The sequence below is a fragment of the Orbicella franksi genome, chromosome 6 (genome assembly GCF_964199315.1).
Source record: "Orbicella franksi chromosome 6, jaOrbFran1.1, whole genome shotgun sequence".
Taxonomy (NCBI): domain Eukaryota; kingdom Metazoa; phylum Cnidaria; class Anthozoa; order Scleractinia; family Merulinidae; genus Orbicella; species Orbicella franksi.
In genome coordinates, this window is record NC_138150.1 from 7,765,811 (window position 1) to 7,781,655 (window position 15,845).

At 38.0% G+C, this 15,845-nt stretch overlaps 1 protein-coding gene across 2 annotated transcripts in view; it reads left to right on the top strand.

Annotated features, from left to right (window-relative positions):
• Positions 1–51: 51 nt before the first annotated feature.
• The window catches only part of LOC145491457 (palmitoyltransferase ZDHHC17-like), a 16,590-nt gene continuing 796 nt past the window's right edge, over positions 52–15,845 (top strand). Inside the window, exons 1-17 of one of the 2 annotated variants that reach the window (XM_081470695.1) lie at positions 52–141; positions 980–1,221; positions 1,399–1,476; positions 2,063–2,133; positions 3,590–3,663; positions 4,090–4,154; positions 5,047–5,120; positions 5,666–5,754; positions 5,908–6,033; positions 6,563–6,702; positions 7,807–7,910; positions 10,977–11,101; positions 11,633–11,695; positions 12,414–12,507; positions 13,093–13,176; positions 13,726–13,877; positions 15,157–15,251. In XM_081470695.1, coding sequence (XP_081326821.1) covers positions 52–141; positions 980–1,221; positions 1,399–1,476; positions 2,063–2,133; positions 3,590–3,663; positions 4,090–4,154; positions 5,047–5,120; positions 5,666–5,754; positions 5,908–6,033; positions 6,563–6,702; positions 7,807–7,910; positions 10,977–11,101; positions 11,633–11,695; positions 12,414–12,507; positions 13,093–13,176; positions 13,726–13,877; positions 15,157–15,251 — 1,766 coding nt within the window. Of the gene's footprint in view, positions 142–979; positions 1,222–1,398; positions 1,477–2,062; positions 2,134–3,589; positions 3,664–4,089; positions 4,155–5,046; positions 5,121–5,665; positions 5,755–5,907; positions 6,034–6,562; positions 6,703–7,806; positions 7,911–8,828; positions 8,930–10,976; positions 11,102–11,632; positions 11,696–12,413; positions 12,508–13,092; positions 13,177–13,725; positions 13,878–15,156; positions 15,252–15,845 lie in introns of both variants that reach the window. The other variant, XM_081470696.1, reaches the window with a different exon arrangement.

Here is a 15,845-nt window from a genome sequence, read left to right on the forward strand (position 1 = left end):
TTGAGCTTGACTTCTTTGAAAACAACCGCTATTTTCCATATTTGGTGAACAATGCCATATTTGGAAAGGGCAGGTTTGGCAAACAAAATGGCGGACGTGTTCGATGGAGTGCAAGCGAGCTTTGATAAAACAGAGATGAAGGTACTGTGATCGGCTTTCCTTTTCGAAAGTAAACGAAGATTGTCATATAGAAACTTTTAAATAAGCAGTGGTATCATGGGAATATCTTAGTTTTCGATTTTGTCAACGAATCATTAAGTCGACATCTGGTACGGTACGTAGTTTGCCAGCTGCATGCAGCGTGCCAAATTAAAGCGAAATCTTAATTTCCTCTGCCGTGAAATAAAGGCAGGTAGTGATTACTCGGAAGCTTACAGGGTTCTGTTAATTTACAGTCCATGTACAATTGAATTTATGATAATTGCTGCGTGAAACACGATGGAACCTTTAAATAGCTTAATTTGTTTTGGGATCGGAGGCTTAAGCTTAACTTCAAACTTGAAGTTTAATTAACTTAAGTTAAGTTTGAGCTCATAGGCTATAAAGCTTTTAATGTGGAGTCTGCGAATAACATTTTCGTAGAAGACATGTAAGGCAATACTTGTTTGTCGTAATATAAATATGCTCGAGGTTTTTGAAAATAGCATTCTGCATAGGATTAGACTTAGTAAGCTTAAGCAAATATATGATAAAACTTCTTGACATTTAATTTAGACGTCTGTTTGAGGTGATGGTTCTCTCTTTATTATCTGTCTGTGCAACAAATTAGCTTTGATTCCTTGTTTAACTCCCTGTTTCGAATAAATACAACACATCAGAGGAAATCATGCAAAGGAGTAAGGACGGCATTCTGTATCTCCAACTCCCTTCTCAAAAATCCGGTATCCGCCCCAAAAACCCTCAGTGAAACCCCCTGTCACTCCATTGGAAAGCAATTGAATTTGTAATTTATATTTTTAACTATTATCTGTTCTGTTAGGGTTCTGCTATGGAAAGTAAACCATATCCAACACAACCAGAAAACCCATATGGCCAGTACAGTCCCACATACCACCAGCCGGATTACAGTCAGTTTGACCTGGTCAGGGCCACACAGTATGGCATCTTTGATAGGTGTCTTGAACTGGTTGACAAAGAGGGTGTGGATGTAAACACACTAGACAAAGAAAATGTCTCTGCATTACACTGGGCAGCAATCAACAATAGAATACGAATTGCTGAGTAAGTACTGTTGTCTTTGTTAATAACTACAATTAAAGTACAAGATAAGATGTAATGTTAATCTGAAAGTAACATATAAGGTTGTTTTTTAAGAGGGCATTTAAGCTTAATCTTAAATTACTTGACACTCTCGACTGTTCTTTATAGTAATAAATCTGTATTTATTTCCTTTATTAGGTATTTTGTTTCAAAGGGAGCTGTTGTGGACCAGAAAGGTGGTATTTTAAATGCAACACCACTTCACTGGGCTGTAAGGTGAGAAGTTGGTGTAATTGTAAATTTTGTTGCTATATGAAGAGAGGAATGAACAAGGAGAGAGAACATCTCTGATTCAAGACGTGGAGGGAGGCAGAGGTGGCGGCAAAGGACCAAGTTGCTTAAAGGAGATGGATTGATGGTCCCATTCTCCACAAGGAGAGATGGGAACGTTAGATGATAACGAAAGAGAGGAGTGAACAGTAACGTTTAAAATTCAGCGTGAGAATTGTACCCTAGGAAAATATTTGCTCCAGGTTTTGACAGAATGGATCAAGCAAAGCAATGTCTGTCTGAAATTGACAGATGGTCAATATTGCCCCATTGTGTTCCTGAGCCAGCTGCACTGGTAAAAGATTTAAAACATGAATTTGTGCTTTAATAAAAGACTGTACATGTAGAAACTTTTCTGGTCTAACACTAATAGAAAATAGTGAACCAGAATAAAGCATTCTGATTACCTGCATAAACTGAAAAAATGTCCAGGAGCTTTTAGTTTGTGACCGAAACCAACAAAGTCGCCATTGATTGAAATAAGGTAAATACAAGTCAAGAATTATATTCTGTATATGTTGACTTTTTTTAGGCAAGGCCACCTTGAAATGATTGTTTTTCTTATGAAACATGGAGCAGACCCATCATCACTTGACATTGAAGGTACTGTTAGGAGTTCAACAAGCCCTTAGAAATTTATCATATTTTAAGTGCATCAAGGAAGAGAAATAATTGGAGAGTTTTATAGTACTGTTATGGAAACTGAGATTTTAAAAATTTGCAATATGCAAGCCTGCAAATAACAGTCGGTCATCGGACAATTGTCCGGTAAATTTGAGGTTTTGACAGGTAAAAGCTTAGTCTGGTCAGACAGTCTGACCGGGCTTTTCTGCTAAATGAAAAATATTTTAACTGGAAATTTGTGACTGAATATGAAGCAAGTTATTTTATTATATTGCCACACAATACTACGGAAAAAAGCTTTGTTATCACAGTTTTGTTTTTATTCCATTTCTGAAAAATAACTCTATCGCGTGCAGTGCATCGTCTCAAATGTCACATCGAATTGTAAACACGCCACATCAGCACTACCATTCAAGCTTCGTGTTTAAGCAATTCAAATTTGCAACCAACATTTTGGCGAAGGGTCTACACTGACATACCAAAATGTCTCAAATGTCGCTTATTTTTAATTTCTAACAACAGAAAAAAAATTGTCCGACCAGACTGGCTTTTTGTCAGGTCAAAACTTGTCTTTGGCCTGACAAATGACCTGCTTATAGACAAAAATTATTTGCAGGCTTGATATGATAACCAGTGGACTGGTTCAGGTTTTTATCACGAGACTGATGTGGATAGATATCAGTCATGACCCATCAGGCCCTCAAGGTGTCCAAAGGGTGGAACCACTGTCTGTCAGATACATCACTGTCAAGTGGATGGACAGCTAACAAAACAAACTCAGCTAATGCGTACAATTTATACCTGGGCCTACATGCAGTGGCTAAAAGCATGGATAATGCTGTCAATCCGAAAGATCACTATCCATTGGATAGCATGGTTTATTTTGTCGAAACTCATTGATTGGTGGATAGCAGTTTATCTGGGAGATAGCATCATCCACCCTTTGAACAACAGAGCCCTAGTGGACAGCACAGTACTCACATCACTGTAGGTGTGATTCTTCACTCAGTGTCACTGTGTTGTGTTCTCAGGAAAGACACTTTATTATCACAGTGCTTCTGTGAGTCTTTCCTCATAGGTAAACTGTTTAAATGGACATGGGTGATTTGTTAGGTAGCTTAAAGAGGTAGTAAGTCTGTGTTACAGCTTGGTGGCCCAAGATACTGGCACTTATCTCTGGTTTAAGTAGCATTGAATCACTAGGGGTATTTCTACATACAAGTACAGTGTACACATGTACTTCCCCTCCTCTGGAAGAGGTGACCCTCAATGAACTAATTCTGTGACTATTAATAAAAGTGGTTTTGGTGTTATAGAAACTGAAGTTACCAACTTGGATTGAAACAACTGAGCTGCTGAGATTTTAGGGTTACAAGGGGAATTATCAAATGAATGTGTTTTTGTAGAACACAACACTTTTTTGTTTTTAATTAAGGTTGCAGTTGTTTACATGTTGCTGTACAACACAGTCAGATGGGAGCTGTTGCATATTTAATTTCTAAAGGAATGGTATGCCATGTGCCATTTTTATAAAGTACTGTCAGTAATCTACCTATATATTGTTGTTTTTGCAATTGTAATTATGAAAAATTTAATTAAATTCAACTACTGAAAGTAAACAAGACAGTTGTAACACTCTTTGAACAAAGTGTGCTACAAACTCAAACATGGTGTCACATGACATCTCATCACGTCACATCACAGTTCAGGGCATTGCATATTTGGATAGTTAAGAAGAAGAAAAAATTAAAGGGATTACAGGGCAAAAATCATTTTAAATTCCAGATGAATATGCTAGGTAATTTACTAAACAATTTTGTTGTGGAAATTATTTATACAGAACATGTTTATAAATTATGTACCCTATGAAGGTGCTTAAAACATCCAGGCAAGACATTATTGATGAAAGAAATTACCTTCTTGTTCGATTAATAGGATGTTGACCAGCTTGATAGAAATGGAATGTCTCCTCTAATGTGGGCAGCTTACAGATGTTTTGGGTGAGTGAAGATTGAAGTAATAAAAGCAAATTGGCACAGTGGTCCAGATCAGTGGGGGGGGTCTCAGGTCAAAAACCCTATAAGGTCAGCTACATGTGATTAAACTCATTGCCAATGGTACCTTAGGAATGGCCAAGCCGAGATATGAGTCTCGAGCAGAGCATCCACGGCAACCCTGAGAGAGGCAACCACCAGGTACCATCATACTGACAGAGTCAGTGGAGATACTTACCACCCCATATAAACTTTGCCTAAATTACATCTAGCCACATTAAAAATGCATCGGCAATTGATGAACTTGGGAAAGGTGCCTGAGAGATGGTGGAGCCAAGATATGTAGAAAATTTCTAATGATTTTGTGAGTGCAGTGGGACTTGACCCAAATAAATTGTTAGCACCCAAACTTGAAAAATTATTATGTGGAACCCTGGCTCATTGAAGGCAATAAGGTGGAAAATTCATAAGCTTTTTAGGAAATCTGTCATCAGAGTTTAGCTATTCCCTCTGATAAAGGGACATGGAGGCCTAAAAATGTCTGGACTTCAATGGTATAAGTGCCGAAATAACACTCAATTTTGAACTGATGACTTCATTACAATAATTGGCGCTATACAATGTCTAACCATGTTATAAAATTCATTAATTGCACAGTGCATGTTCCATTTCAAACTTTGAACATTTATCATTTTCACTGTTAATCAAATGGCTCACATATGGCCTACGTGTAGTATATAGCACATTTAAAAAAAACTCTTCAACATTGCTGTTTTTGTTGAACATATTTTACCATGGTTCCACATTTACCAGAGATTGGATGTAACAAGCATGAAGGCTTAGACTAAACTTTTTTTGCAGTAACTTAAGCATAAGATTATGTTTGGTGTTCTTTTAGATTGGAACTTACAAGAATGCTCTTAACAATGAATGCATCAGTGCCATTGGCAGACAAATTTCATAAAAACACAGGTAAAATACAACATTTTCACCTTTTAGATAGTTTGATGAGTATGTGATGCCTCCTTACATGCACAATATCAAAGCTAAGGTGCCAAGGAAACGGATGTAAATATGAAATGAAGCAAAGTTTTCCGCCAGTTCAATGGTGATATTGGAACAAATTTTTGGAAGCAATTGACCAGGGCTGAATACAGATTTGTGTCTTAAAAGTGCAATTAAGTTTAAAGGTCATAACAATTAGCAGGGCTGTCATAAGCTTTGATTCACCCGTAGCCTTGATCTTCACACCCGTAACAAACTTGTTTCTTTCTGGGTGAATTGTAAATTGCCACCATGTCACCTGCAGGCAAGGAACTGAGGAAGAAGAAAAACTTTATTGTGTCCACTACAGGCAAGATCACCTGTAACATCAAGGGCCCATCAAACATACCCAGCCGTAGTGGGTGCTATGGGTTACAGCCCTTATTGACAGCACTTATTATTAAGGAGAATTGATATGTTAATTTTTGTAAAAATGTGACTCAATTGTCACTGATGGACCTTTTTTTGAACAGCTTTGCATTGGGCAGTGATGTCAAATAACCACAATGTCATAAGAATTCTTCTGAAAGCTGGTGCTAGTATGGATGCATTGAATGCTGAGGTACAGGAAATATTACAATTATACAAATTTTATTAACACTCCCCAATGGGGCTTTTCATTGTTAATTAACTAAAATTACAATAATATCATAAAATGTAATGATCAGTTGATGGAATAATTGTTACTTATTACCCTGATGATATCCCTCAACAGGGCCAGTCTGCATATGACTTAGCAACACAAAAGAAAAGCAAATGGATAGTGGTGCAAATGGATTTGTTAGCAAGAGATAAGGGAGAAGGAAAACCAGCATTTTTACAATCCTTGACAAAGGACAAGGTGGGCTGGCAAATAGAACTGACTTTTTGATGACAGTCTAGATTTTTCAATTACAATCATAAATTGACATTTCTTTATTAATTTGTTAATTAAAACAAAATCAGTGTATTATAATCAACCTTTAAATGTTGTGGCTGGTAAATATTATTCTTTAATACACCTGCCTGTCTTTGGCATGCTATTTTAGCTAGCCCAATGATGCACATCAAGAAGATATTAATTAGTATAAGCCTAGAAAGAAATTTTTAACTAAAGAACAGAATCAAATGCAGAGCTTGTGCCTTCAAACTGTCTCACGGCCCTAGCAGTGGCAGATGATGTCAAGTATTGCATACTGCATGACTGTTTGTTTGATGTTCTGAGGCTACATAGTACTGTAAAAGGATCTCACTTGGGAGATCTTGAGAGAAGCATTTGTGTTGTGATGCCTCAAGCAGTCAAGAGCTAACTGTATCTACTGGCTTATATATTTTATAATATAACAAGGTACAACATCATAGCTAACCTAACTTATTTCTGACTTTTCTAGACTGTTCTGCGTTATGTTCAGATTGGTCTGCCGTTCTTTGTGATATTTGCAATTGGTGCAATTTTAGAGTATTCAGCTTCGTCGCTCATGTCTCTTCCTCTCATGGTTGCTGTAGGAATAATAGCATACTATACAATGCAGTAAGTTCTAATACAACTGTTAGAAGTAATTTTTGGTTTTTACCTCATCAGACATTCTATCCACAGTAATGAGAGTATTTTTTGAGGTGCAGGAATGATTCCTGCTAGGAGCAGTTTTAGCTGGACATAATATATCAAACGCAAGAGACTGTTTCATCGAGATATCCAAACACCCAGAAGAGAGTTGAAAATACAATGCTCAGTGGATTATTTTGACGAAATTCGAGGTCTTTTGATAGCCGATGAAACACTGTCTCGAGTGAAAGTGAAGAATGATCATCGCAGTAAATTTTCCAATTTCAGCAATTGGAAAGAAGAAGCCTGAAAAAAATCAGGGCTTCAACGGGATTTGAACCTGTGACCTCCGCAAAATACCGGTGCAATGCTCTACCGACTGAGCTATGAAGCCACACATTGGGAGCGAGGTCAATTAATTGAGTTCATATCTACCTGTGAGGTGTGAAATGATGTGGAGTATATATGAAAGTTCAAATATGAATTATTTCATATATACTCCACATCACTGTCTCAAGTGCTTGATATATCTTCTCAATCGACACAAAAACCAAGGAATAAATGGAGATGTGAATCATCAATTGAAACCCTTTGCTGATTAAGACCAGGTATCCAAACCTCCTTCACGGTTGTGATTTTCTTTGTTTTAACTTGACGAATTATTAATGAGTCTGAGAAAGTATAGTGAATGACTCTTGTATTAAGCAGACACCCACTGGATAAAGTGTACCCTTTGGAGAGGTCCATGCTGGCAGGGGATTAAAAATGCCATGTCTTGTTTGGCTGTGGTTAAGACTTTGACTTAGTGTCCAATTCCAGAAGCTCAATTATACAAGATTCAACAGAAAAGAATTTATAAATAGACCTGATAAAAAACTCTGGGATGCAAATGGGATCTGAGCTCAGAACCTCCAGATAGCCATTGTAATGTGAAGCAAATTCTCTCCAGAGCAAGTCACCAAATTGAACACCTTTTTTTGCTCCAGGTAGAGTGGAAAGAACTGTGGGGTACATGCTTTAAATTGAGGGGAGAGCAGTTATTATACCCAGCCTTTAACTAACAGTTTGATTGCTATTGTTTACTCACAGATGGTTCACATTAATCTTTTCTGCGGGTAGTGTTGTCGTGTTCGGCTGGACACTTGCTACCAAAGCTTATCTTTACTACAACATTCTTACAGTTTATTTGAATTATATCCTTTCCAAAGTTGTTTTGTCAAGTAAAAGAATCAGCATTGCTAAAATGATTAAAGAAGTCTGTTTATTATCATTTTTTTTTCACATTTTTATTTCCATTCAATGGCTTACATCAATTTCTGAAAGAAAAAATAGGTTAAAAATTAATAAAATGGCTATTAAGTTTACATCAGTAGCTTAAGTTACTACAAGTGACAAAAAAGAAAGCTACGCAGGAAAAAAGACAACAAGAACAAAGGACACACAAAAAAAATAAATGGATGACTAACTTTGTGATTACAAAGAGCAAATTAATCTAAATTATTTCTTTGGTTACTTAGGTATTTAATCTATCTACATATTGATTTGATTTCCGGCCAGGGCTAAATATCCATTTTTTTTTTTCAAAATAATCCTTCTTATTAATTTTGTCTTACGTTCAGTTAAAGAAGTCTGTTTGGTTTGTGACAAAATTGACACTTAGACAACCTAAAAACTCATACTAAACTGCAATACATACATATGCATACGTACATACATACTTTATTTGTCCCCAATATGGGGAACTAACTCATAACATGCTAACACTTAAAACCAACCAAACTGCTAACTATAAATTGACCACCATGACATCAAGCCAAAGGCATTGAAAGTTTGCTAATTCTTACTTATGTATTATGAACCAACCATTAACTTTGCATCGTTTGACTTAAAAAAAACTTAGTATATATTATTAATTTAAGAAGTACTTGTACAGTAGAAAACATTATATGAGTACGACTGTCATGGTTTGGTTAAATGCGCCTATCCTGTTTGCATTACACCACCACCCTTCTTCCTACCCTTAGTTCAATATTAAATATACAGTACACATCACATGTATAATGGTTGAAATACATGTAGACAGTTTAAATAACCACCTTTTCTGTTTGCAGAATTTTTAAAGGGGCTCGTTTCTCAAGCCTTATACCCCTGGGTGTCTATTTAGCTACTAAAGTCTACAAGTATACAACCTGGTTTCTTTTTTTCTGGCCCTATATCCTTTTATGTTATGAGTCTATGTCTAGCAGTCATTTAAGTCGAAAAAAGAACGCTTTTTGTAGCCGAGTTTTTCATTTAATGTTGAACTATGGCTTCTGTAAGGTTGAGTCTCTGCTGGGCCAAGTGGCTCATACAGCCAGAGCATATCCTGTTTTCTGTAGGACTAAGCCACTAGGAGTATTTCTACTCCCCCTGTCCTGGGTGGGATGCTAGTCCACCACATGATTACACCCCACCTTAGTATTAAATTCACCAGTACTCATTTGTTCACCAGAGTGGAGAGAGGCACTGTGAAATTAGATGCTAGTCCATCATGTGATTACCCCCCCCCCCCCAGTATTAAATTCACCAGCACCCATTTATACATAGTCTAACACGTGATTACCCCCCAGTATTAAGGATGTTTGCATGAAACTTTTCCTGGCAAAAGATTTTTAAAAATTTTTTACTGCAGTCAGATAATGAGTTACTTGTGTCAGAAATGCAAAAAGAATTGGGGGTCACCGACTTTGTTTCAGCGATAAAGCGTGTGGAAAACTACCATTATTTTGAAGAATTGGCTCACGTGATTCAGCATGATCAGCAATTCAGCAGGGGTTTATAGTTAAAAATATCGAAGGTGAGTCAACAGAGGCAAACGATCTTTGTCGTATTTTGTTGAAGTGGGTCTCTTGCGTAAATAATTCCAAAGGTTGCCAATGTTTTCACAAAATTTAACCCTCCATGAGGCATTTGGGACCACCATACAGATAAACAAAGACCTTAAAAGAAAGGAATTTGATGGTGCATTTTGCAAAATGTTCAAACTTCTTATCAATAGATTTTCTTCATTTTTTCACTAAACATAAAAATTTTGGTCGAGGAAATGATCCATCAAAAGAAAAGTAGGGGTCACCAAATGTGTGAGATCATAAAATCCAGGCAAAGCTATAGCAATGGCCATCTACCTTGTCATTGTTCATTTAATTACTTAGTGTGCGCATTGATGCATGATGTGGTGTGTGAATTTGCATGCACAGAAAAGGATGTGCAGAAACAATGAGTGTGAACATCCTTAAAGTCACCAGCACCCATTTACACACTGGGGTGGAGAGAGGCACTGTGAGAGTAGATGCTATTCCATCACATGATTACCCCCCCCCCCCCTCCCAGTATTAAATTCACTGGTTCCAATTTATACACCCTGGTGAAGAGAGGCACTGTTAGATTTAAGTGTCTCGCTGAAGCACACAATACACTGACCCCAGCCAGGGCTTGAACCTGGACCACGTGATCCAGAGTCGGGTGCACTCACCAGAAAGCCTGGCCATTGTGCCTGCACCCTTCTGTAGTCTCAAGCAACTGCAAGTAATTCTTTCCACTAGTCTGCATTTTGTAAAGATTTCTGATAATTTACCTGAGCCAATCTCAACACCTTGCAGGGTGAAGTGATCTTGCCAATGTCACACACTTTTGATTAATTAGGTATGCAGGAGTTTTAAATCAAGGGATCAACTTACATATTTGAAACTTTTCATGTACTTGTGTGTTTATTGCTTTGCAGAACATAAAACACTAGACGTCAGAGGAATAATAGTCTGTCTGCAGTCCTCTACTGTTTTATTTTATTTTATTTTATTTTATTTTATTTTACTTTAACAGAAAGAAAATAGTAGACATTTGCAAAGGAATTCTGAATAAATAAACTGATCTCTATAAAATTAATTACCGATTAATATAAAGATAGGCAAGTAGGAAATAACAGTTAAACTAAATTGGTAAAATGTTATTTTCTCAAATTTTTTACTAATTAGTGAATTTAAAAAGGTTAAAACCAGTCTATGGTAATAGCAAAATAAAATTTAAAATAAACAGCTTTAATTTTGTTGTAAATAATCACTGAAACTGTTTTGATAGCTTAAACCTCAGATTTATACCAAAGTGAGTGGTGAGGTTGTTAAAACATTATCTGCTCTACTTAAGTTTTCTGATGAAAATTTAGTCATCATTTCAAACATGATTTTACAGATGTGAATGAGACATTTTCCTTGACGATTTCCTACATGTAAATACTCCGTTCATTCTAGCATCTTTCTTTGTCAACACTGTTGGCCTGTATTACTGTTTCTACAAGGCGTGGAAAACAGATCCAGGTTACCTTCATGCTACCACAGCTGAACAACGCAAGGTACAACACTGTTCAACATGATTTTGGTATAGTCTCCAGGGGTTATTTTAAATCTGTCAAGCTCTTTCCTGTTCTAGGCTGCGAGCAGGCTCACCTTTGAGTCACGCGCGCGAGCGGCGAAGAGCAAAGCGACCCGGCGGGAAGGAGTCTCGTCTCGCCGCTCTATTTCGCGCTCGAGGTTATCCTGTTCTTGAATGTAGTACTTAGCATACTATCACCTTATCGAAATTATTATCACAGAACTGTGGAAGTTTTGTAGCTAAAGTTAATTCACAAGCAGTAATGTGAGTTATTATATGGCTAACTCCTCGAGCAAATCCTGCGCTGTGATTGGTTACCCTAGCGCGCACGATGGCGCTATCTTTTTCGCTCGGTACTACCTGATGTGTCCTGCAAGATAAATTTCCCTTAAAGCCATATAATAAATTCTTTATTGACCAAGCTTGTTCGGTCAAAATGGCTGAATATTGGCCAAATTAAGTTGAATTAATTTACAATCAAGATTGCGTGTTATTTTGTTTTTCTCCTCAGACCATTATAGAACTCGTAGAAAAGAACTCGTTTGACTTCACAAAATTCTGTTCAACTTGTCTTGTGAGTATAAATGGAAGCTTTACTATTTGATAATATTTGCAGTTATTAATGTTACAAACAATGTTACACAGTGCTATAACATTACACGGTCAACATCAGGCTGCATTTGTATTAAAGTAAATCGAAACTAAAACATGTTACACTGACTTAGACGATAAGTATGAAGTGTATGAGTGTTATGGATAAACGATTTTTGTTAATTATTAATAAATTACGGTGGAACTCCACCTTACGGTCAACTCGTTAATACGGTCACCTCGTTATTGCGGCCACTTTTTTTTGTCCCGGCGAAACGCACATACATTTTCTTATAAGAAAACCTTGTTAATGCGGCCACTCCGTTAATACGACCAACGGCAACATCCTGAAATCCCAACCTGTTTAATCCTAAAAGTTATGATTTTACCTCGTTTATACGGCCACTCAAAACAGTTAGGTTCCATTAATATTTCATACACTGTTTTAAGTTTCAATTTTTTAAAATTATATCAGCATTTTGGACGCTTGTTAAAGAACAATTGCTTAGAAGTGCAATTGTGGTATATCTGGTAAGACGTCACTCAATTGAGGTCAGTCCAGTCGTGAAGTTTGATCCTACGCCGTTGATACGGCCACCCCGTTAACATGGCCAAATTCCGTTGGTCACCGTATTAACGGGGTTCCGCTGTATTTTGTTGCCTTGATTTGAAGGTAACCACAGTTGTCGTTTCTCTTGCAGTTACGGAAACCTATCCGATCAAAACATTGTTCTGTTTGTGATCGATGTGTAGCAAAGTTTGATCATCACTGTCCCTGGGTGGAGAATTGTGTGGGTACGTGAACTGAATTCACCATTGGTGTATTTTGAAATGCGCTAGAGCAAGGGAGACGTTTCAACAAAGCTATCTGTATGCATTAGTTTCATAGGTTCTACTTATTTCAGAAACCCATTTGGACAATCATCTTGTTAGCTTTCTTCCAAATACTTGACTTGTTTGAATAAAGGTGTTCATCATCTGTCAAGATAATTTCTCACGTCAGCTCTGAAACTTTATAAACTTTATTAGTCAGAGTAAGGTACGTGTATATCATTTTGGTAATTGTAATTGGTATAACTCTACCTAATAGATGCCACTAAATGTTCTTTCTTTTTGCCATGGTAGAAACTGCCCTCAACTGGGCCAAAATTTCAAAGCCTTGCATGACACTGCTGAAATATCTTCTTTTGGGTGGAGTAATAAAAATATCCCTCCCCCACCACCACCACCTTGAGATGTCATACAACATACTCTTCCAGTGCTCCTCAATTGTTTACACCGCAGCTGCTAGCATTAAGAAGGAGGTGTGGAATTAATTTACAGAAAGAGTATACTTAGTTGACATGGATCTGACAGTCCTGTTAATCTTGTTCTAAACAGGTGTTGGAAACCATCTGTACTTCTTTTGGTACCTGTTTTTCCTGTTTGGTATGATTCTCTGGTATATCTATGGAGGTGTCGTCTGTAAGTGTATTTGCTTCTGTAATTTTAAACTTTTTACCTTTAGTACACACCTTGCTCGTTCTCTTTAGAGTGGCTGTTACAGGCAAAATAAACAAATCGAATAAGTGGGACGGGAGGGAAGAAGCAAGGAAGTAAGGGGAGGGGTAGATAGGTAGAAAGTTGTATAGAGGGAGAGAAGGGAGGAGGGAGGGAAGTAGCGGAGGAGATAAGGAGAGAGAGAGGCAGAGAAAAGGCGTGTAGAGGGAGCGAAGAGGGAGGTCGGAACGGGCCAAGTCAGAACTCGGAAAAACTGGTGAAACTTGTAACAATTAGTAAATGCTGGAAAAGTACGCTAAAATTTGATTTTGTATTGATTGTTCAAGAAAAAAAGCCCCGATATGTTTACTATGAATAGTCAAAGGGTGGTTGGGGGTCTTCTTTAACCCAGATCAAAACTGAATAGACAAAACTGGGATCAAATACGTCAAAAATCGTTAGAAATCGCTCTACATTTTGCTTTCATTGCTTCATGATATCCACACTTGTAATGTCCATTGCTTTTTGTTTCAGATTACGTCATGGCCTGCGGTCCCTACCCTGAAGGGGTCTGGAATGCCATCACTCACAGCTTACGCTGTGCACCTTGGATCACGTGGGGTTTTGCCAACGCCCTGTTTCACGTGATGTGGGTCGGCGCTTTATTTTTTTGTCAATGTTATCAGGTATGACCCACACATGTTAACGTTCTTTTTTCTTTTTTTTTTTCTTTTTCATGTGCAGTGATAGTGTAACAGTTTCCTAAGGTACCACAACCGCTTCTCTCCAGCAATCACAGGCTAAAAATGTCCAATTCTTTCAGCCATATTTTTTTTCTGGGAAACCTCTCGTAAAGGACTTTCTTCCCGAAGTTGGCTAGTTTGGTTAACAGAATAGATGGCTCCCTATGGGAGTTTCGAATCTTACCTTGTGGGTTCAAATATTTCGGATTTCTCCGCTATGAAGGTCGTTGGACCGACATTTTCGTTTCAAAGGATTGTACTAACGTCTTGCTACAGAATCTAACCAGAGGGCAACTCTAAAGCAGCCTGATAAATCAGTCTGGTTAGGGCGCCGGACTTCAAATCCGGAGGTCGCGGGTTCAAGTCCCGCTCTGACCACTAAGCTGGAGTTATTTCCCGTTAGACCCTAGCTTAACTCCTCGGTCGTGTTTGTAAATAGCCAACTGGTCTGCCTTGCTGCCAGTTGGGATTTTTAAGCCAATTATGGTTATTTGATATTTGTTTCTTCCAATTTAAGTGGCATGCCTGAGAACTAGCTAGGTGTTGCTAAGCGCATTGACCACTACAAACAACAACATTGGAACTTTTTTTTGAACATAGTTATCATTAAACTAGCATAAGGAGCAGATTCAGCAACTTTTGCTTGGGAGCGATATTTCCCGAATATGGACCGAACAAGCTAGTCTAGCCTTAGGACTCTTTTACAAGTTCTTTCCCGATTAAAAAGCCATCTTTCCGTGGCAATCAGAGCAAAGTCAAACAGATTGATACGTTTTGTAGCCATTTTCTCCAAGTTGGACCAAGAGTTGTGGAAAATGTAAAGGAATATAATTCTGAAAAACGAAACAGATGGCAAATTTTGGGGGAGCAGGGATGGTGCAGTGGTGAGAGCGCTCGCCTCCCACCAATGTGGCCCGGATTCGATTCCGGCCTGGTTATATGTGGGTTGAGTTTGCTGTTGGTTTTCGCTTTGCTTCGAGGGTTTTTCTCAGGGTTCTCCGGTTTTCCTCCCTTCAAAGAAACCAGCATTTCCAAATTCCAAATTCCAATTCGAACAGAATAGAGGACATGGATGAAAGCCAGCTAAGGCTGATGTAGCTTCTTCTCTAAATATTTCAATTTATTTTATTTATTTAACTCGCATCTTCCCGGGAACTGAACCTTACTGAGGCCTTCAAACTTGTAATAATTGCTTCTTCCACACGTCTTTGTTTTTTTTTAGATCTTCTGGTTAGGAATGACAACCAATGAACGTTTGAATATGTCCAGATATCCACACTTTACAGATAACAATGGAATCCAAATGACGCCGTTCAGGTAAGGTTATTTTTGGCTTTCATTTTCTCACGCACTGAGCAATCTGTTAAGGAATGATTGAATTTTCACAGAACGCTGTAAACTCAGCTGTGTAAGGAGCAAAGAGCATTTCTAAGTATTATGGAGTTCGTTCACAAACAAACTGTACGTTTTAGATTTTCGTTTCTTTTTTTATTTTCTATCGTTTTTGGATTTTGAAAGACATCTTTATGCCATAGAATTATGCGTTGTTTGGCCTAGCCCATCGAAAAGTAGTTCATAGCGATTCCAGGCCCATTTACAGGACAGAAAATATTTTCCGATATAAACGGTACGCTTTTCCTCATCCGTGCCGAGCCAAAATTTCTCCCATGCTCGGACCCTCTGATTAGGAAGTCCTAGCGCAATTAAAGCTTTGGCTCGGTTCGGCCCGGCCCAGCTCGGCTCGGACGAGGGAAACTCGTTTATACAACGGAATTTATCCGCGCGGAGCGATTCGGTGGAGAGGGGAGAGGGGGTGTAAGCGCTTCCATTTAGATCGGAACCATGTCAAATGCATTTGACTGTGTGTTGTGTGTAACTCCTCTATTGCTAATTCCCCCGTCTTTCGATGAA